This window comes from Lynx rufus, unplaced genomic scaffold (genome assembly GCF_022079265.1).
Source record: "Lynx rufus isolate CCGP_SWC_20201006 ecotype Redwood Valley unplaced genomic scaffold, mLynRuf1.p SCAF_11, whole genome shotgun sequence".
Lineage (NCBI taxonomy): Eukaryota > Metazoa > Chordata > Mammalia > Carnivora > Felidae > Lynx > Lynx rufus.
Window position 1 is genome coordinate 55,271,855 of NW_025814825.1, and position 22,910 is coordinate 55,294,764.

The window sequence follows — 22,910 nt, forward strand, 5'->3', positions numbered from 1 at the left end:
CCCAAACAGAATACCACACGCTGGGTGGCTTACAAACAGAAATGTATTTTCTCCTAGTTCTGGAGGCTGAAGTCCACCACTAAGGCGACAGGAGGTTTGGTTTCTAGTGAGCCTAGGAGGTTTGGTTTCTAGTGAGCCTCTCTCCTTGGCTTGCAGACAGGCACCTTCTTGCTGTAATCTCTCATGGCTTTTCTCTCTGCACACCCACTCCTGACGTTCATTCCTTTTCTTTCAACGTTTATTTATTTTTGGGACAGAGAGAGACAGAGCATGAACGGGGGAGGGGCAGAGAGAGAGGGAGACACAGAATCGGAAACAGGCTCCAGGCTCTGAGCCATCAGCCCAGAGCCCGACGCGGGGCTCGAACTCACGGACTGCAAGATCGTGACCTGGCTGAAGTCGGACGCTTAACCGACTGCGCCACCCAGGCGCCCCTCATTCCTTTTCTTATAAAGACACTGGTCCTACTGGATTAGAGTTCCATCCTTATGACCTCACTTAAGGACCTTAATTACCTCCTTAAGGGCCCCACCTCAAATACCGTTGTGCTGAGGGTTAGGGCTTCAACATACCAATTCTGGGGGAAACAATTCAGTCCACAACAGAATGCAAATGTTAACTCCAGAGCCTGGTCTGTAGTCCCTGAGGTTGATCTGATTACCACCCAGTTTTCTGCTGGAATAACACACTAAACCTGGCCTGAAGGTACCCGGCAAGGACGCTCACGGTTTCACGTATATTACTGTGCTTGATCCACAAAGTAACACGGGGAAGCACAGTCTGCAAATCATTTCTGCATTTCACACAGATGAGGAAACAGGTACAGAAGAAAACAAAGAGACTGCTGGAGACTGCATCCTTTACTAAAAAGTTACATGAAAATAAATGCCAGCAAAATGAGGGCATAAACCAAAAAAGAAGCGATCCAGAAAAGAGTCGATCCAAGTCCAGAAAGCAACGATCTCCTAAACCCAGATGACAGGTGTGTGGCGAGCCAAGAGACAAGCCTGGTTTGAAACGGGTGATGAAGGCTCCGAGAAGATCTCTAGGAAATAAGGGGAATGAATAAGATAGGCAGAAGGAACGAGAAGGGAGAGGTTAATTTTTCAGTTAAATCTTGAAAATTTGGTTAAGGCAATTAGGTAAAAAAAAAAAAAAAATTCAAACTTGACTGTAGGGACATATTGTTTTGAATGGCACAAAGATTTTGAAATTGGAATACAGAGAAGGAAACATAAAGCTGCATATTAGGTAGCTCTACAATAAAGAAAAATTATGCAGACGTAGTAACAACGTAAATACATAGACCGGTCAAGGAAGAGAACTCTGAACAGAACATAAATGTTATTGATTATGTACAAATAAGGATGCAGTTCAATGCATGAACTGCAAACAGTGATATAGCTAAATCAGGAAAAGGCAGAAGGGAAGACGCAAGAGGCCATCACCTAGCTAAATCCTCACCTACCTCAGAAGGAAGTCAATCAACAGACAGTGTCTGACGTTGTTAAATCAAGAACAGCAATGGGACATTGCTGAGCAATAAAGAGGTAACGCCATGATTAATTAGCATAGCTAACTTTACCAAGTGCTTACTGTATAACAAGCACTACAATGATTAATTCTTAATAATTCTATGAGATGTAATGAATTCTCATTTTGTAGATGAGGAAACGGAGACACAGAAGTTATACAGCTAGTAAGCAGTAAGAATCAAGATAAGAATCAAAGCAGTCAGGCTCCCAAATCTGTGTTCTTAATCAGCACCTCTTAAAACTTGTTAAAGAAACAGTTACAAATGGTTGATTCTGAAGAGTCTGACTTCTGTTAGGAAAGTAGAGGATTTAGGGAAGTGACTGCTGACTTTCATACTAAGTCCTGTCATATGTGATTTTTTTATTTGATTTTCAAGTTATGTACATTAACTTGGGGCGCCTGGGTGGCTCCGTCGGTTAAGCGTCTGACTTCGGCTCAGGTCATGATCTCCTGGTTTGTGGGCTCAAGCCCCGCGTCGGGCTCTGTGCTGACAGCTCGGAGCCTGGAGCCTGCTTCGGATTCTGTGTCTCCCTCTCTCTCTGCCTCTCCCCTGCTTATGTTCTGTCTCTCTGTGTCTCAAAAATAAATAAAAAATTAAAAAAAATTGTTTTAATAAATTATGTACTTTAACTAAAATGAAAAGACAATACCAAATGTTGAAGATGTGAAACTGCTAGTGTAGACTATCGTAACTACTTTGAAAACTCTGTGGCAATATTTACTAAACCTGAACAGATGCATAACCCATGACCCAGCAAACCTACTCCGAGATACATCCAATAGAAATGTGCACAAACGGTCACCACAAGACACGTATAAGAATATTCATAACAGGGCTATCCAATGGTCCCTCACGAGTAGAAGGGATAAACTGAGTACAATCACACAGTGGAATACTCCACAGCAAATATAATGAACAAACTACATCCGTGCACAGTAACATGGATTAATTTCACAAACATACTGTTGAGCTAAATAAAGAAGCTAGAAAAACGATGAGTGCACCCAGCATGGCTCAATTTATATAAAGTTCAAAAACAGATTTAAAAAAAAAGAAAGAAAGAAAGAAAACCAACCCAAAAGCAATGGTGACAGAAGTCAAGAGAGCTACGTTGAGAGAGGGGAGGGTAGTGACTGGGTGGCATTCAAGGGACTTCCTGGTTGCTGGTAATATTCTATTGCTTGTTCTGAATGCTGTTCTGTTCACTTTGTAAAAATGCATTGAAATGAATTTTATAATAGTGCACATTTTAAGTGGTGAGTTGTATTTTAGTAAAAGTTAAAAAAAACATGTTTAATTTAAAAATGTACATTACTTTGGTAACATTTTAAAAATATACAGTATTTAAATTTTACACCTACAAGAGAAGCCAAGCCTTCTTCTCATATGTGGATCCGAATCTTTTTTAATGTCTAAAATATGTTTTTCCTCTAAGATGTTTCTTCAAGAATGCTCTATAAGCACCCTGAATGCCAGCTGGTGACATCTCTGTCACATGGCAGCAATAAAACTGTTTGCAAACACTGTGATCTTTAGAGAAAAAGGGTTTACTACAAACCGAATATAAAAATAGTCTGAGGTCTAAATCTACTCTTGACTTCAGCATGGGCTCTGTGTCTTTGCCAAAGTAATAAATCTGCTCAAGTCTTCAACTCAATAAAAGGGAAAACTTCCTAACAATGAGAGCTAGTAAAAAAAAAAAAAAAAAAAAAGGCACAGCTATCTCAATGCACTGCATACCTTCTATCTCTAGAAATACTCAGGTAAAGGTTGGACGAGGCTTTGTCAAGGAGGGAAGGTGTCATGAAAAGAAACACAAAAATAAGAATCATGCAAGGCCAACTCCAAGAGATTTTTTTCAAAATAATCAGGGGAGAGCAGTGATGCCCCAAAGTGGCCGTAAGTTAATGACTGTCTGCTACAAACTATGGGGGTTTACTCTCTTAACTTCTGAATAAGTTTTAAATCTTCCCTAATGAAGAATTAGAAGAGGTCTGTTCAGTATACTAAAACAATTTCAGTTCTCTCTTCTTTCTCCTTTCTCTTCTATACTTTCTTTAGCAACATCACTTGTTCTCACTGCTTCTATAAGTTCTATATATTGATGCCTAAAAGTAAATTAGACACCTTTTCTTGAAACTGGCTCCTTCTCTCCTGTTTTCTCTTACTGGCACCACCGACTTCATAGACACTTGGAAACCTGATGTTACCTTTTACTCTTTCCCTTCTCGCAACCCATCCGTTCCACCTCCATTCCCTTCTATGTACTGGTGAGATCTTCCACTCTTGTTCGGTGTTCCCCATTGGCCTGGTTCGGGTTTTCACTAGTGACTTACAAGGCTAGGATTTCTGAAGTCAGGTTTCCTCTTCTTTAAAAAAAGTATTTCTAAATCCAAAACAAAAGACTTCTGCTTCTTTAAGTAAAAAGCTACTTCATAGGACAATTACAAAGACATAGAGAGTTCACACGTGAAATAGTGGGGCTCCCAACATGTAACAGGCACACAAAGCCTGGTTTTCTTCCTTCTCCACGCTCAAGTCTCATCAAACTGGCTTCCTCAGGGAATCCTTAAAGATACCATCCAATGTCCTGATTCAGTTCCTTCTCCTATTTCTTCCACCAAACCATACTCCATCCCATCACCCCGTGTCTAAAGATAAACTATCCTTTACTGGTCAGCCCAAACGTCATCTCATCCCTTTCCACCAATGTGCTTACAGACTCAAAAGACCACAGTCTTGTTTCAGGCTTGGGAATATAAACAACACTACATCCTGCCTAAGGAAGAGAGTAGAACGAGCAGTTCTCAAGAGGCAACTGGGAATTGTGTGGTTTTTGCCTTTCAGTCTGACAGTCTTGGCTCTCTTGCATTAGGAACTAGAAAACCTAAGTGTGCTTTAAATTCTCCTAAACCAAATATATAAACTAGATAAAGCAGGGGTGATCATCTTCAAAACGTTTCTCTACTTACCCTTCTTCAGAGGTAGCACAGTATTCCTTTAAAAAATGACTATTTAAGTATCACAAAACCTCAGCTGCCCGTAACTTCCCTGGTGCGCATTATTGTGCAAACTATGGCACACTAACACAAAACTCCATGTAAGCCAGAGGGAAAACAAAGCACGTGTGGCTCAAAATACTCTTACTTTTCTATACCTACATTTCAAAGTTCCAATTTTACTTGGACAATTCAATCGATACTACATCAAAGGCCATTCGCACACCGAGCTCCCCCGAGCTTACCAAGGTCAGGACTGCCACATCATTTCTCCTGAGAGACTGCCTGCTAAGCGCTGTGATTCCCGAGGTAGTCCTGCGTGGTGAGCCCCTTTCCACCACTCACCTCCTCTCTATAAAGGGCAGGCTCCACCTGCTGTTGCTGCCTCGCCTGTGTTCCAAAAGCACTTTCTACAGGCTTCTATTATGCCCCTAACCACCCTGTTTACATGTCTGTTTTTCCTCTGGTTCTCCCTCACACCACCTCCTCCTCCCAACTAAAGCGCCAGCTGCCTGAAGGAAAGAAACATACGCGACAGCTATTGGAGAACAGGGTCAGGAGCAGACTCTGGAGCTTGAACAGCTTGGCTTGGGATTCTGTTCTGCCACTTCCCAGTAATATAACCTTGAGCACAGTGTGACTTTAAGCCTCAGTTTCCTCATATGAAAAAGGATAATAATTATACCTACCTCAGAGCTGTTACAAGGACTACGTGAAATAATAAAAAGCACTGTTCATCCCTCACTCCTCAGCTTCTTTTTGACGAGGCAGTTTAAAGCAGTGTTAGGCACACAGGTTTTAGAGCCGGTGCTTGGTTTTGAATTTTGGTTCTTACATTTACTAGCTTTAAGACCTTGGACAAGCTACTTCAACTCTCAAAGCCTCAGTTTCTTCATCTGTAAAAGTAAGATAATAATTATTACCTATCTTAATAAGGTTATTTTAAGGATGAGATGAGAAAGTTCACATAAAGCAGTAGGCACAGTGAGGGGCTCTAGAAATACTACGTATCAAATTTTCTATTTATCTATTTTAAGGCTGATCTCCTAGAGACTTAACACAGGGCCAACTCCTTCCCTTCCACAAAGAACCATTTCAGGAGTCTGCGTTCACCAAGTCTGATGTTCAAAGTCACAGCTGTTGTCTTCCTTGGATTTTAGATTCCACATGGCCATGACTTTAGTCGTGATACCAGTTGGTTTTTTAAAAATTGTGCTCTTTGAGAGGATATCAACTTGCAAGTGCAGGGAAACAAATTAACCATAGCCAGTAGGCCTCCCTACCCTAGGTGTTCCCTTTCTACCTCTGCATCATTAAACTTCATAACTTATATAACTAAAGCATATATGAAAACTGAATATAGTCAGACACCGACTTAAGGAAACCTATGGAGAACTGTTCCATTTATGGAATACCTGCATGTGCACCACGCTGACAAATCTACACTTTGGAAAAGGATTGCAATTCCTGTACTCCCAAGGAGAAAAAAGTAGTGGTGAACAGTTATGAAACTAACAAGGACAACAAACCCAGTTATCAAAACTTCCCCCTGATGATCTATATACCCTCAACTTCATACAAAATGTTCACTTTTATCCCAAACTCCTAATTCTGCATAGAAGAATCAAGATCTAAAATGCTTCACAACTCTCTGATGTAGTTTTACATATACACTGAACAAAAAGAGTGGTAACAGAGGCCACAGGTCCCTCACAAGAGAACTCAATAGGTGGTGACTCAAAGGTGAGTCAATGTTAACCGATATCCTATGCACCAGAGAGACAAAGTATCAAATGAGAGGAGTCGCTCAAGGAACCAAAGTAATCCTCTTGACCACGTCTGATAAATCTCGTATGTTTCTGTGTTCATCGCAACTCACAAAGTGAGGGTCCCTTACCATAGCCTGTGATGAATAAAATTGAAATCCTCAGCTTTCACAAAGCTGGGGGGGAAAAAAAAGGTAGAACCATGAGAAGAGCTGTCCTCAAATTCAAATCCCCACTCCTCTCTGCCAGCTCCCCCAACACACACTTTAGAGTAAGAGAATATAAAAATTACTATTTTATTGGTTTCTAGCATGTCTATAAATTATATAATACCTTCACATACATCTGTGATTCTCATGATTCATAACAACATACGGCATTGTAAGTCTTTGTTTATAGATGAAGAAATTAAGGATGAGGAAGTTCAAGTGGCTTTCTGTGATCGGTCGGTGATCACAATGGTACAATCATAACTGCAACAGATCCACTCAAATCTGTGCTCCTTACAACACCAAGATGTAAATACTATAAATCAAATGAAAATGTATGTTTGAAATGTTCATTAAAGCTGACTCAGGAAACGAGGCAATAAGGTTCCTCCTTTATAAACGGTAAAAATAAACACATTTGAGATTATATCAGCAGTTCTCAAACACCTGGTTCACAAGACCCCTACACATCTTAAAAATTATTAAGGACTCCAAAGACCCATTGTTTATGGGTTATATAGACATCTACCACATTAGAAATTAAAAATGACACTTTTAAACATAAGAATCCACAAGCTCACATTCCATCAACTGTCTGGGTGATGATGTCCTCACACATCATGTAACTCTTGGAAAACACCACTGTACCTTGTAAGAGAATGGCACTGAAAAAGGCAAATAGCATTTCTGTATTACCATGAGAATCGTTTTGACGTGGTAGACTCCTCCTGTAAGGGTCGTGGAGATCCAAAGCGGTCCTCAAACCACACTTTGAAAACCACTCACTGAGTGGGGCGCCTGGGTGGCTCAGTCAGTTATGAGTCCAACTCTTGGTTTCAGCTCAGCTCATGATCTCACGGTTCGTGAGCTCAAACCCATGTTGGGCTCCTTCACTGTCAGCTCAGAGCTTGCTTGGGATTCACTCTCTCTCTCTCTTTCTTTCTGCCCCTCACCAGCTCATGCTCTCATCTCTCTCTCAAATAAAGAGATACACTTAAGAAAAGAAAAAAGAAAACTACAGAGTTCAAAAGTTAACAGAAAAAGTTAACAGCTATCATGGCAATTCTTCTTCAATTCTAAGTTCTAACCTGTTATCTTACTTTAAGTACACTGTTTCTCACTACTGGATTAAAAAAAAACTTAAGGAAGGAGTGTTTTATTTATTCCCTACCACTAATTCTCTTTGCAATGTATAGTGCCCTGGACAAAGACGGTACCACACATTTATGGGGTAAATTGAATCTCTTCTAAACTCTAGTGGATAGAGGAAGAGAAAACATCTTAAAGCAAAATTATCACCTCCCTACTATGATAAAGACATGAAAAATGAAGTATATAATACAGAGGTCAGATCTTCTTAAGCCAGTTAGATGCATCAAACAGACAAAAACTCCATTCAAGACATGGAGGAAAAGATCTAAACGAGAAATGAGGAGAAAGTTAATGTTTAAGGTTATAACTGTCCAGCTTTCTCCTAAGTTTTCTCTATCCAAATAAAAGTAGCAAAGCATATTCTGAAGTATAAATGGTTTTAATATTATCTGTATCTCTGCTTCTCTTACCTCAAGTTGGAACTTATTAAATATTTCTTTAACTTAGTAAATATTTTTAAGAAGAATTGTACCTGTATATTTGAGAGAAATCCAAACATGAGACCTCTGTAGAAATAACAGATAAGTGAATAATAATGCCACCTCATAATTACATAATTTTTTCTAAAAATTTTAAAAACTTTAATTTTCATTCAGTCTTAAAAATAACAAGTTGCAAGACTTACCCAAGGATACACTAAATCAACAAATCAACAGTAATTTCAGAAATACAAAAGTAATTCCCAGTCATCTAATCCTACAGTTTCAGGGCAAAGAGGCTAAGCTACTTTCCAGAGAAACCGTAAGAGCACAGAGCATCCCCCAGACACCCCAACAGTTAACAGCACAGACTGTGGTCTAATAAATGCTGTTGACTACCATGATTCTCAGAATAATGGAGTCCAAATCCTAAATTGATAGCATTAGGAATCCAAACATTTTGAGTAACTTACTCAAATATTTAAAAAAAAATAGTTTACTAAAAAATGGCTTAAAATTTAGATAAATTGTATTCATGGGCTTTATTACAGACGAAGGCTGTCAGGAATTTTCTCCTTATACGTCACTAATTTCAGAATACCTGAACTAAATTCAATCTGTACTATCTGCCACTCCAGTATTAGTAAACGAAGGACACACAGTTTGCTACAAACATTTCAATTCTTCCTATGTCAAAAGTTTGCAATGGAGTCCTGACTAAAACCCAAAGTTAAATACTGAGAACTAATAACCTTTCCAAATATTAGAATAGACCAAACATCACCTGTCCTAAATCTTACAGATTATACTTAATGGTAAGAACAAAATAAGGCTTTTAGTGCATTATAAAAATGATTATCATACAGTGAAATTGGCTATAATAGAATGGCTCTTACTTCAGCCACAGCAAGTTTCACAGAACTAAAAGCTCTGAATTATTCACTTGCTTGACCAAGTAACTAAGGTAGCAGAGACTGCGTAGTCAGCAACCGCAATCATCCTTAGTGATGAGTATGAGCATAATCCAGTACACACGAAAGACTATCGCGTGAAAAGGAGAGTAAGCACGTAACACAAACACCAGAGGCGTTATTTGGTAGATATTGATGCCTAAATGAAATAGTTGTATCTAAGAACAGAGCACAGTTATTTTTTCAAATATAGATTCTTACAGCCAGCTACTAAAAAAAATATGTCATTATCACTAAGATTTTACAGCAAAAATCGCTTACAATTGCAGATTACAATTAGGAAGGATGTGGGAGCTGATCCTATGAGAAATGGCTTCTAAACATCTGAGGTCACAAATACCTGTTTCACTGGCATGTACCTTGCCAGTGAACCAAGTACGCATACAGGTACTTAATACAAAGGAAAATACTTAATCAAAACATTTTTATTGTGCTAATCATAGCATTCTTGTTTTTAAGGGCATGCCAACAAGAACTAATTATGCTGGGCAGTGGGCCATTCTCTAGCTCTTTTCTCAAAGATATGCAAACCAAAGCATAGACATCTCAATACTCTACTCACCATATCATCACCTCCATTCTCCAGACAATACATGAAGAATTCATGGGCATAAATACCCAATGTACTGATTAAAGAAGAAAGGAATACATGTTCTAAAGCAGTCTGCTGGTTTCATGAAAAAATTATGCACCAGACCAGCGAAAATCAGTTCTGTTTTTCTTTATCAGTCCAAGGAAAGGATCATCTACAGTTTATCTATACTGACCTTTCTTGAGAATACGAAATTGAAAGCCACAGCTTCTGGAGGGTCAGAGAAAGTTGCAAACACATGCAGGTTTTGTTTTTGTTTGCGTGTGGAAATAGAGCTGGTGCCCATAAGGTGCCCAACAGACCTTAACTCAGAGCTGTGAACTGCTGGAGATTTTCATCAGCATTATTTGTGTTATGTATGGTGTGATGTAGTATGGGTGTGTGTGTGTGTGTGTGTGTGTGTGCGCGCGCGCGCGCGCGCGCACGCGCAAAGGGAGGAGGCGCTCCTCTTCGATACTGACTTTACAATCAGAATTTAGGTCACAAACTAGCAGCCTAACTGTGTTTATAATGACAACCTTACACCATTTTTTAAAAAAAGGTTAAAATGTTTTGTACATCTGTTTATGAAATTCAAACGATACAGAATTCTTTAAATTTTTTTTTTTCAACGTTTATTTATTTTTGGGACAGAGAGAGACAGAGCATGAACGGGGGAGGGGCAGAGAGAGAGGGAGACACAGAATCGGAAACAGGCTCCAGGCTCTGAGCCGTCAGCCCAGAGCCTGACGCGGGGCTCGAACTCCCGGACCGCGAGATCGTGACCTGGCTGAAGTCGGACGCTTAACCGACTGCGCCACCCAGGCGCCCCCAGAATTCTTTAGACTGAACTCAAAATCCCAGCACTTCAGTTACATAGCTGAGGTCACTTTGTGAAAATCTATCAAGCATACTCTCAGGATCTGGGCAATTTCTATCTACACACACACACACACACACACTCACGTCAGTAAGTTCGTACACACACAAAAAAGTTCTGCATTTAAAGGGCTAACGTGCTTTTTTCTACAGGATGGTGAAAAGACGCTATTTAGGCAGGGACAAGAAAAATGATGTTGTGAGCTCTTCGGCTGTCTGTGGGAAAAACATTCCTGAAGAAAAACCAGGAAGGCCCTTGTGATGGGCGCATGCTTGGAGTGTGAGGACAGCCAGGAGGCCAGAACAGACTAAGTGAAAGAAGAGTTATAGAAGATAAGGTCAGAACTGGAGACATGGCCAGGAGTGAAGTAAAGTGGTGAATGAGTTAGACCCACACATACCTTTGAAAGGGGAAACAAGTTTAATGTGTCACCTAGCAAATATCTGACATATCTCTAGTAAAATGTCTGACAGATATAGGATAATCAATAAACGTGTATTCACTTAGTTATTAAACCAGATACAGAAGTTTATTCAGTAGGTGTCCTATATGTGACATTTAATATCTCCAATTAGATAGATACTATTTGTTTCCATTTTACAGATATGAAAACTGAAACTAGGGAAGAGAAAGCCCTTTGTTCAAGGATTCTTGCTTGGGAGAGAAGTCAGGTACATATTATCCCCAAAGCTCTATGGACTGAGACAGACAACTAAGTACTTCTCTCTGGCCTCAACCCAAAAGAATAAAATAATTCCATAGTAGTGGCAGTCTCTACTTAGCACCTGCATTTCTACTCATCTGAAGGTAAGTAATTAACACCTATACCTCCTTCTTCCCTACTACAACTACAATAAGTATGTGGTTTTATCCGAGTCTTAGCAATTTGGCAAGGAACATTTTCAAACTAAACTTCTGTAAAACTTCTACTAATAACTAGGTAGTTGCTTTATGACTCTCCAGTGAAGTATGATGTGCTCTGATGCCATGCCAAAAGTGCTGGTAGGTCCTAGGACTCCAGAAACAGAACAAAGGGATTTAACTGCACTTGTTTCCTGGTGACATTGTTCTGAGAAAATGGAGAATATGATAGGAAGAAATGTAAGGGCAATATTTAACTTCTAAACATGGTATTGAGTGGTAGAAACTCTAACTTGAAATGTCAGATATTCTTACTGAACAACTGATTCAAAAAGGCTCAGCCTGCTGTATGGAATTTTACTAAGAGGAGAAAAAAAAAAGAGACTGGTCACACTTTCTTGAATAGAGGTTTTTTAGGAATGTCTGAGGCATATGAATCCTGTATACCTTCTAAGAAGGCCAACACAATTATTAAAGTGCTTAATATTTAAGCACATTAGTTTTGTTATACTTACAGCAACAAAGTTGTACCTATCTGTCTGTACTTACTACTCAACCTGGAGTCTAAGGACTCCAGGCAGGTTTGGAGGGGACTATAAATTTCATGAAATTAAACAAAAATCTGTGTATACATTTTTCTGCAGAGAGCCACAGTTCTTATTAGCTTTCCAAAAAGATAAAACCCTCAAAAAAAGGCTTAAAAGTACTTTCAACATATATGTACATCTGCTCCTTTTCTGTAGACATTTAAAGCATAGCTTTTGTCCTGTTTTTTAGTTTCTTCTTTTTTTAAGAGTTTAGAGCAAACTTTTTTTTTATAAAGAGCCAGATAGTTTATATTCTAGAATCTGTGGGTGCATATGGTCTGTTTCATATTGTTCTCTGAACAACTTTATTTTTTTTTTTATTTTTTTAAAATTTTTTTTTCAACGTTTATTTATTTTTGGGACAGAGAGAGACAGAGCATGAACGGGGGAGGGGCAGAGAGAGAGGGAGACACAGAATCGGAAACAGGCTCCAGGCTCTGAGCCATCAGCCCAGAGCCCGACGCGGGGCTCGAACTCACGGACCGCGAGATCGTGACCTGGCTGAAGTCGGACGCTTAACCGACTGCGCCACCCAGGCGCCCCTCTGAACAACTTTAAATGTAAAGTTTAGAATGTAAAAACCATTCTTAACTCATGGGCCTAATACCAGCTTGTTTTAGAGATCTCTGCCGAAACAACACAGCACGGGCTTTGGGAGTCCAGACTTTTTTCTTTTTTCTTCTTTTTCCTGAGGATTTCAAGAAAGTCACTAACCCCCTCTTAAGTCTCAAGTTTCCACATCTTTAAAAATGAGATACTCAACTCTCCCGTAAAGTAGTTTTAAATATTAAGTGAGGCAGCAAGTATGCTGAACTGCCCACACAATGCCTGGCATATAGTTTAGGAAACTGATTTTATGATTCTTGCCCCTGCCTCATATGATAATCATTAGTAGTACTTGTAAGTCAATATGAAGTGATCAGCAGGCATGCTCCTCCCATACAATCTACTTTATAATGATCTGTTTTGGCTATTTCCAGGAACAAACTGGAGTTTTCCTGGACAACCAGCAAACCTGCACATTACTGATGAGAATCTAACAGTCTCCTCGTCATTACTCTTCTCCCTTCAATGTGTGAATCAAATTTCTAGAGCAAAGATTTATCAATACATTATTTTCCATCTAAATAGTTGTAAGTGCCCAGATCATAATAATTCAAAGAAGCTTAAGAAAACCCAACTTGCAAGAAGTAAAACAGCATCAGCTGAAGTATACTTACATGTACCAGGGACCCTAAGGTTACAAAATACTACACAGCCCAAAGTCATCAGCAGAGATACTGATCTCCTCTTCCTATTCCTCACAAAACTGAAGGTTTCAAATACATCCAAAATGCCATTATGTTGAGCTTCCATTGTTCTTTGTTTTCTCCAGAAAGACTAACCAGCTAACTATGTTATAACCATTTTTATCCTTCACCATACCTATCACAACACTAGCTAGGTATGACAGTCTTCAGGAAACAGTTATTGAAAATAAGTATTTTAACTTTTTTAATGTTTATATAGTTAAAAAAAATTTTTAATGTTTATTCATTTTTGAGAGAGCACAAGTGGGGGTGGGGCAGAGAGAGAGGGAGACAGAATCCAGAGCAGGCTCCAAGCTGTCAGCACAGAGCCTGACGTGGGGCTTGACCCCACGAACCGTGAGATCATGACCTGAGCCAAAGTCGGATGCTTAACCAACTGAGCCACCCGGGCGCCCCAATGTTTATTTATTTTTGAGGGGGGGGAGGGAGGGAGGGGCATAGAGGGAGGGAGACACAGAATCCAAAGCTGACTCCAGGCTCTGAGCTGTCAGCACAGAGCACCATGCAGGGCTCGAACTCATGGACCACGAGATCATGACCCGAGCTGAAGTCACACACTTAACCGACTGAGCCACCCAGGCATCCCTGAAAATAAGTATTTTAGAAATGATTTTATTTATCTAAGACAATAGTCCTTCAATTCTATTTATATAAAAATATTCATCTGAGCAGCAATAAAAGAAAAAGCACAATTAAAAAATTAGCTACTACATCATTATTCCAGAACAGCTAGAGTGATACAATAATGTCCTTGTCTGTACTTTCCCCAAGAATCAAAGACTGTATTTCTACTAATTGTTATTAAGTAAAACTATGATTCCTATAATCACTAAGGATTTTAGAGGCTATTTTCAAGTATTTTCTAGCCTAAGACACCTTTTAAAAGTTGTCCATATATAGAAAGAGTATGAAAGAGAAAGTGAGTAAATATAGGACATTACACCTTACAAATGATTTTGACAGCTTTCAGTGAATTTACTTTGAAAAATTTTAAGACATAACTCAAAGCCATGTTTACTTCAAATAATCAGTAAAATGAAAATGCTATAATTAACAATCAGAGTAAATGTTTTTCTTCATCATCTCAGAAGACAAAAGAGAAAGGAATTCAATTACAAACCACATTACAGAGTATGAGGCTTTTCAGACCAAGCCTAATTTAGTCCTCTGAAATTAATGGTATATTTAGAGAAGATATAGGTAAACACCAACATGCTAAAAAGCTCTACCTAACTAAACACACCCGGTCTTTTGGTCCCTAGTCTATAGGAATATTTGAAAAATTTCCACAAATACAGAGCAGAATGCTTTTCAGGAGTAAAAGAACAGAACAGTTAGGACAAAAACAGTCACATTCAGAAGATATTCTATGAACTTGAAGAGTGAAGTTTTCTCCCAAATAACTGTTCCATATGCATTCGTTAAATTCAAATCTCATTAAGTAGAGATCCCCTTATTTGTCAATCAGAGAAGTATATGCTTACATAGTTAATGACTTATTTCACACTAAAGCAAAAAGCCACCAAACTTAAGTGAAAAGCAGCCACTATGTACTTACTATCACTGTACTGCAGAAACGGAAAATGTTTCATGAGATTTTTTAAAAATTTCTGGTAGAATGATTTTTTTAATTCAACATATCAATACTTTTTGTAAAATAAAATTGCTTAATGAAAGTCCCTTGAAAGATAATAATGCTTAAAGAAGGGTAAAAATAATCACCTTTTACTATCCAGCTATTAACTCTTCCCATTTTCACTGATTATGGACAGTACTGCTCCCTTTAGGGATGGTCTCAAATTCATACAATGTGGGGCCAGACAAGTACCATTAGCAAGTAGGCGGGGACTAAAACCTAAGCCTAAGAACTTCCTGCAGCTGCTACTAGACCTCCCTCTCCATCCTGTTATTGCTAGAAGGAATGCAGGCCATTCCTTCCAATGTTTCCTAAGAGAACTCAGAATTCCATTTTGATTTTGATTTTGATTCAATGTTTTATTTATTTTTGAGAGCGGGGTAGGGACAGAAAGAGGGAGAGAGAGGGGGACAGAGGATCCGAAGCTGGCTGTGCTGACAGCAGAGAGCCCAACATGGGGCTCGAACTCATGACTTGGGCCAAAGTTGGAAGCTTAACCAACTGAGCCACCCAGGTGCCCCCAAGATCTCCCGTTTTTAGATACTGGCAATTAAGAAACAAAAAAAATACAGTGAGGATGAATAAAAAGTACCTGCAAACTCAATCTGGCCTTTCTACATGCAACTAGTGCTAAGACACAGCAATAATACTCCAGGAACAAAAACATCGTGAAGAATCTCAAGTATGTGACTCCCAAATTCTAAACTCCCCCGGACTATTACTCAGATTGCACACTGAAGGTGGATTCTCCATGTAGTCCAAAATATTAATGGTAATCTTTCTCTCCTGAAGACTAATTTTTTAAAAAGTACTACTTTAATTTACCATTTTAAAGTGTACATTTTAGGAAAAAATGAACATTTGAGGGAAATGAATTTAGAATTGTATCAGTAAAACTAGAATTATAATATGTAGAAACTGTATACATCTTACAACTCATTTCTTAAAAAATGTTATAATGTTTTACAAACTGTGTTAGTTGGGTAAAATGAAGTGTTAATCATAGCAATCCTTAGAAAGCAACCATTTGAACTTTGAATCTCTAGATTGAGACATCAGGAACTGGCATTCCTGATGGGCCACCTTCACTTCAGCAACATGAAATGGAAAAACAAATAAAGGAGGGGAGAAGTGACATTAATGTTAATTGTCAAGGATGAATATTATATAAGTGCCAACGGACCCTAAGACCCATACAATTTTCTTTACCGCTTTAGCTCTAAGTAGATTAGACGGCTCTAAAGGATAAAATAGACCTTCTATTTGGAAACAAAATAGATTAAACATTTAAATGGATTAAAATAGAAATACTATGTATGGTAGCACCGAAAGATTTAACCCTTCAAGGATCTGCTCTCAAATGTCCAATTTAAGAGGGGTGCCTGGGTGGCTCAGTCAGCATCTGACTCTTGATTTCGGCCCAGATCATGATCACCAGGAGCCTGCTTGGGATTCTCACTGTCCCTCTGTTTGCCCCACCAGCATGTGCACGCGTTGTCTCTGTCTCTCTCTCTCTCTCTCAAAAGTAAACTTAAAAAAAAAATTCCAATTTAAGAAAAAAACTCTGTAGTTACACTCTTCTCAGAGTTCTCAGTTAATTTGTAAATGTACTTCCACATGTCATATTGATAGCACACTTAAAAGAAACACAAAACACAAAACCTTAAGAACAAGATGACAGAGTTGAAGGAAAAAAGGCAGCTCTGGCTTTATCAGGGCTGGATTTCCCTACAGGACAGCGGTGTGACCTTAAGCAAGTTTAACTACTTTGAGCACCACTCCCTCAACCATATAAAAGGGTAAACACGAGCTACTTTAATTCTCGTTATGAGAATTGTGATACATCTTAAATGTATTTTAATTCATTCTCTTAACTGGAATTTGAATCCGTTCCACAACCTCAGTAGTTTAAAATACTTCTGGCAGAAGAGCTACACAGACAAGAGAACTTAACACTTTCTGAAGCAGCCCTTTTCATCCTCACACTTCTATTATTTTCTTTTACTAAACTAAAATCAGCTGCCTTGTTACTTCAAACCCCAGCCCCCACCGATCACATTCTAATTAAGTCATAGTAAGTATGGCTAATTCAGTTCTCATTAAACTTTAAACTCCACCAGGGTTGAGGCTGCTCAGTATTGAAGCCCTGACACTAAACAATAAGCACATAGTAGGTGTACAACGAATATTTGCAGTGCGAGATTTGTTCTGTGCAGTATTTACTGACTAACCACTGAAATGCCTTCTGATATAAAGAGCACAAACGTGTACATTTCTAGAGGTGATCATTTAACATGTAAGGTTTAAAACTGGAACTGTCATATATAACCACATGCCATATTTTAAAAAAATCCCGTAAGATACAGTAAATGAAGGCAATTTTGCTGTACCTTAGATGGTGATTCTATTCAATGATACAGATGATAGTGTCTTCAAAGCAATAACCCTACTAATGTCTCCATAATGCTATTCATAATTTCCTTGAGATTTAAATGCATTCCAAGTCTACATTAAAAAAACAAAACAAAACAAAACCTCAAAATGATATCCAACCTTATTGCCACTGGCTAATCTGCACACAACCCCAAATTATAACTGAGCCAAATTTTATTATCTGAAAGTTACCCCAAAACCATCAGAGTTGAAGCTGAGACAGAATACCAAAATCTGTGACTTTTTCTTAAGACTTTCTTAGCAACACACTGCTATAAATAAACATCTCACTGGCTAAACACTAGAACTCATTTATAATTTAGTCACTTACATTCCAGAGTTAAAGAGTCGGTTTCATAAAGTATGTTCTACTTCACAGAATAGGAAATCAAACAGTGAACATCCAGTTCGCCACCCTCTGCAAATCTATGGAAATATTTCCATTACAAAGTAAATTTCTCCTGCCAGTCAACAGTTTTAAGCTGTCACTCTGTGCCACAAGCCTAAACAAAACATAATTAGTGAGGTATATCTGCCACATACACAAGTCAATAATCCATATCAAACTGAAACATAAAATAAATATCTCTGGATTCCCTGGGTCGCTGTTACTTGACATTGTGGAAGAAAATCAGTGAACCAGAAATACGCAACTTCCACTAAAAGGCCCTAGGTAAGGCAAGTACCAGATGGACATAGTTTTATAAGAAAGGACAAAATCCAAGAGTCAAACATTTTAATGAACAGAAAAGCAGAGGACAGAAAGCGAGATAAAAAAAATTCAGCTGATGCAGAATTGCCATGTATGACCCTTTCCGCTCCAACAAACCAGACCAAAGTAGATGAATCCCCTATCCCTACAAAACGCCTTGCCCATTTAATCAGAACAGGATACTACGTAAAATTAAGCCACCAGATCCAGGAGAGTTTCAAAAAGTTAAAATCACTATCACTAAAATTCCTTTTGCAGGGTGATCCGGGTACTGTTTGAGAAACTTGCACCCGGAATTGCCGTACGAGGCGCACGGTCTGGGTCTGCGTTAGGGAACCCACCGCAAAGGGGCAGAAGACATTAACACCACATCTGCGGCGAATTACGCTACGGACTGGGTCCCAACTGGCTTTCCAGTTGCTGCGGGAAAGTAATCCTTTACAGCAGATACCACACCTCTGCCCTGAAAGTTGCCAAAGCGCCATTGCAAAAGTGGCCTGCAGTTGCCAAATGTGAGAGCCTCCGGCTATCGGCACGCTTCTCTTGCCGGTACTTTGTGTCCAGGAACAATTTCTCAACGTGGCCAAGGTGATGCTGCAAAACTGCCTCGATGCAGCAGCCACAAAAGGAACAGCTTCTCCACAGTCCCAAAGCCGCCTCCTGGGGATCAGGGGGACTGCCCTTCCACTTTCAATACGCTGCTTCTGCCCACGCCGTCAGCACCCTGAGTGCCCACGGACACGCGGAAAGGGTTCTGGCTCACATTCCTGCACTCTGGGAGCAAGCGATGTGCACCCTACTCGCCTTCATCTAGGGTCCCGTCCTGCCAGGCTCGGGGAGCTCCCCGGAAAAGCAGGAGCTGGGGATAAGCCCTTGCCCTTGCCCTTCCCACGCAGGCGGCGGCCTCTCGCCCAGGCCCGGATTCCCGGCAGCCAGGCATCCCCCCTCCCCCTCCCCCCCCACGTGGCTGCGGGGCGTCCTTCCCCCACCCCCTCCCTCTCACCTGATCTTGTAACTCGGCAGAGTGTGCTTGCGCTTGATGATCTTCTTGAGCTGGTTGACGATGATGGAGGTGAGCTGGGGCATAGGCCGCCCTTCAAACTGGGAGCGCACCTCGAAGTCGATCAGCGGGTCCTCCACGAAGGAGAAGAACCAGTGGGTGAAGGGCACGCGAGTGAAGACGAAGCGCAGCCTCCCCACCACTCGGGACAGCTTGACGAACAGGTAGGCCGACTTGCCGAACACCAAGTCCACGTCGATGGCCAGGTGGAAGCCGCCGTTGTACTCCACCTCCGCCTCGAAGGCCAGCTCCTCCGGGGAGGTGGCGGGCAGCGCCTCCCCCTCGGGGCCGTCCGGCTCTCCGCCGGCCGAGGGCACCACCGGCCGGAGGAGCCGGATGGTCTTGATGAAGGGCACGGTCTCGCCCAGGAACACGTCCCGCAGGCTCAGCCCCTCCAGCAGGCGCCCGGCCGTCTTGGTCTGCAGCAGCTCCTCGAACTCCACCTTGATCTTCTTGGTGACCCAGCGGCGGGCCAGCGCGGTGTCCCGCAGCTCCCGGAACAGGAACAGGATGGTGGCGTTGAGGAAGTAGCAGGTCTCCCGCGTCGGCGGGGCGGGGGTCTCGGGGGCCGGGGTCGCGCCGCCCTCGGGGGGCCCGCCGGAGGGCTCCTCAGCCCCGCCGCCGCCGCCATAAAGGTACTCCCTCAGGGACAGGCCCGGCACCGGCTTGATGTAGCGGAAGCCGTCGCCCGCGCGGGCCGCCTCGTCCGGCGGCGGCTCGGGCTGCTTGCGGTACAGCAGCAAGAACTGGGTGAGGAGCGTGAGGAAGGAGCCCAGCACGGCCGACGCCAGAATCATGAGCAGCAGCCCCATCCCGGCACCGCCTCCGCCCGGGCCGCCCGGGCCCCCGCTCCCGCGCCCACAGCGCCGCTCTCTTCACGTCGCCGCCCCCGCTGCCTCCATCTTGAGGACATCGGGCGGCGGGGTCGGCGCGAGCGGCTCCCCGGGCCTCGTCCGGCGGCTCCGGTCGGCGCGGTGCGGCGCCCGAGCCTGCGGCGGCCCGCGACTCCTCAAACGCTCCCGGAGGCAGCTGCTGTGGCGGCGGCGGCGGCCGCGGCGGCGGCGGGACGGAGGGGGCGGCGCGGCACTCCCTCCGGCCCGCGCTCATTGGCCGAACGGCGCGTGTCGTCAGGAGCGTGCTCGCTCCCGGCGGTGTCGCCTGGCAGCCGGCGCCCGGGCGCGCGTGCTCGGGTCCCTCTTCACCTCCCGGGCGCCCTTCCAGCCCCGCCCCCCAGGCCAACATTCCATTCCTCCTCGAGCCACGTGGCTGTCACTTCTGGAGCCGCGGACCGGATCCGGGGGGATGCCTGGGGCCACCCGTTGAAGGATAAGGAGGCCGGGCGTAGGTGGCGTGGCGTGTTCCTGATCTCCGTCCTCCCGATGAGCCCCTCCCCCGCTCTTTGGCCGCGGTCCCTGCCTGTTACCTCTGCTGCAGTGTGGTTCTTCCACTCGCGCCCCTGAGAGATGGGCTGGCGGCGGCTTTCCCTGCAGGGCAGCGCCGCAGAGGATCTGAGCTGGCCGTTCGGAGACCTCCCAAGCCGAGCAGAAGACTGAACTGCTTCAGAGCCCGCCGTCGCTGACCGTCAATGCGACCAGCGGACGCTCTGCGTCTGCGAAGGGTGGGCCTGGGAAGGAGGGACGGAGAAAAAACGGCGTAAGATGCAAACTAACTTTACCGGCAAGGTGGACGTTCGAGATTCAAATGAGAACGAAGCAAAAGAGCCGGGACGAGCAGGGATGATGAGTGAGAGGAGTTTGCCGGATGATCGGAAGACGAATAGTGGCTCACTGTCAAACTCTTGCAGTGTGTTAAGCCCTAGTGCGTTTTAGCGCATTTAGCCCTTCCAAGAGGAAGTTATTGTTAGCCCCCATCCATTTTACAGACGCAAACACTGGCACAGAGAGGCAAAGAAAGTTGCCTAGGGTCACGCAGTAGAGGCTGGTTTGCCTAAAATTAATTCCTAACCCCCCCCCCCCCCCGGTCACCGTGACCACCAAATTGCTACTAGAGTTGTAAGGGGGTTTACTGGTTACCTGCTGCACAGAAAGGGCGAGGTGGGGAGGAGGGGCAGGAAAGACTTGGAATTTTGCACAAGGTAGCATCTTGACCAAAGCCATTGAGTTAATGAAGCCAGGTTACCCGGGACAGTATCACTCCATATGTCCTCTGGCTGCTTGGTCCTTACATCCTAAATGCTATGTGGCTCCAGCCACATGGATACCCCAACAGTTCTACCCCCTAGTCCTACAGGGGTCAGATATGCCATACCTGAAAGTCAGGAAGACTCTGGGTGGCCCTAAGGGCCAGGGCACAGCCTCTCTCTAGCCCTGGAAGATCTCCAGCCTAGTGACTGTCTTGGATCTGGGTGATTCTAGAACAAAACCAGAGTTCCACCCCATCTTGACCCAGCTGGAGCAGCTACCGAACTCCAGGCCTAGCTTACTTAGTCATGCCCAGGTGTGAGACCAGCAGGGCTCTTTTACTGGGAGAATGGAAGACAGGTGCTGCTGGTTTAAGCCAGGCTTAAACCCCGTATTCCACATCCTATGGAAGTCCAAAGCCCTGCCAGGATTTCTGGGAACTCGGGCGACTTTTTTTCTCGTGGTCACCTTTGACTCCTGGCCTCTGCTTCTGCACTGCCGTCTCAGTTCTACATGGTTTCAACTCAAATGGCAAGCGTGGGCCCTTCCTCAGTTTCAACTAAAAACCTTACTCAGAACCCATGCCCTATTGTAAGAATGTCACAGAAGCTGGCGGTGGGGTTGGAGCAAAGGAGTAGCTCATATACGTTAACTGAGATCCAGAATCCTCCAACTGTGTCGTGACCCATTCTGCATCTTAAAGTATTCCTTGGCCGCCCCCACCAAGAAAAGTTGGTGATCCTTCTAGGAGTGACTTAGTCCACAGTGTCGCACTCCATCGCACCAGCTCCTCCCTCTTCTCCCCTCCTCCTACCTCCTCCTCGCTCCTTAGATTACCTCTGGGAATCCTGAACCTTCTCAATCCATTACAGAGTCACTGGGTTCCCCAGCAAAACTTGTCCCCTGAGGGGTACGCTCCAAACCCACGAAGGAGTGAGCTCAGCACATCTTTTGGGGAGATAAGCTTTTCCCCTTTAAAAATGGCTAACATTTGGGGCACCTGGGTGGCTCGGCGGGGGAAGCATCTGACTTTGGCCCAGGTCATGATCTCATGGTTTATGAGTTCGAGCCCCACGTAGGGTGAGCTTGAACCGCTTCAGGCTCCACACTCTCCCTGCCTCCTGTGGGATTTTCTCTCTCTCCCTTTCTCTGGCCCTTGTGCTCTCTCTCTCTCTCTCAAAAATAAACAAACGAATAAATATGGCTAACATTTATTGAACACATAATAATTTTTCATCATTATATTATCATAAATAATATTTTTAGACAACTGACTGTGCCAGGCACAGTGTTAAACATCTTATGTGCCTTATTCCATTTAAAAATCAAAATGTCTGGGCATTGAGGAGGACACCTGTTGGGATGAGCACTGGGTGTTGTATGGAAACCAATTTGACAATAAATTATATTTAATATAAAAAAATAATAAAAATGTCCGGGGCACCTGGGTGACTCAGTCGGTTGAGCATCTGACTTTTGATTTTGACTTAGGTCATGATCCCAGGGTGGTAGGATCAAGCCCCGGGTAGAGCTCCACACTGAGCATGGAACCTGCTTGAGATTCTCCCTCCCTTTGCCCCTCTCCCACACCCACACTCTCTTTCTCTCTAAAACAATTTGTTAGTTAAAAAAAATCAAACTGTCTGTAAGTGTAGGCTCTGTCCCT

General features: G+C 42.8%; 1 protein-coding gene across 1 annotated transcript in view; it reads right to left on the minus strand.

Moving 5' to 3' along the window:
• The window catches only part of PDZD8 (PDZ domain containing 8), a 72,592-nt gene extending 52,503 nt beyond the window's left edge, over positions 1-20,089 (minus strand). The window contains exon 1 of the mRNA XM_047073500.1: positions 19,047-20,089. Coding sequence (XP_046929456.1) covers positions 19,047-19,915 — 869 coding nt within the window. The 5' untranslated portion in view covers positions 19,916-20,089. The remainder of the gene's footprint in view (positions 1-19,046) is intronic.
• Between the last annotated feature and the right edge of the window lie 2,821 nt (positions 20,090-22,910).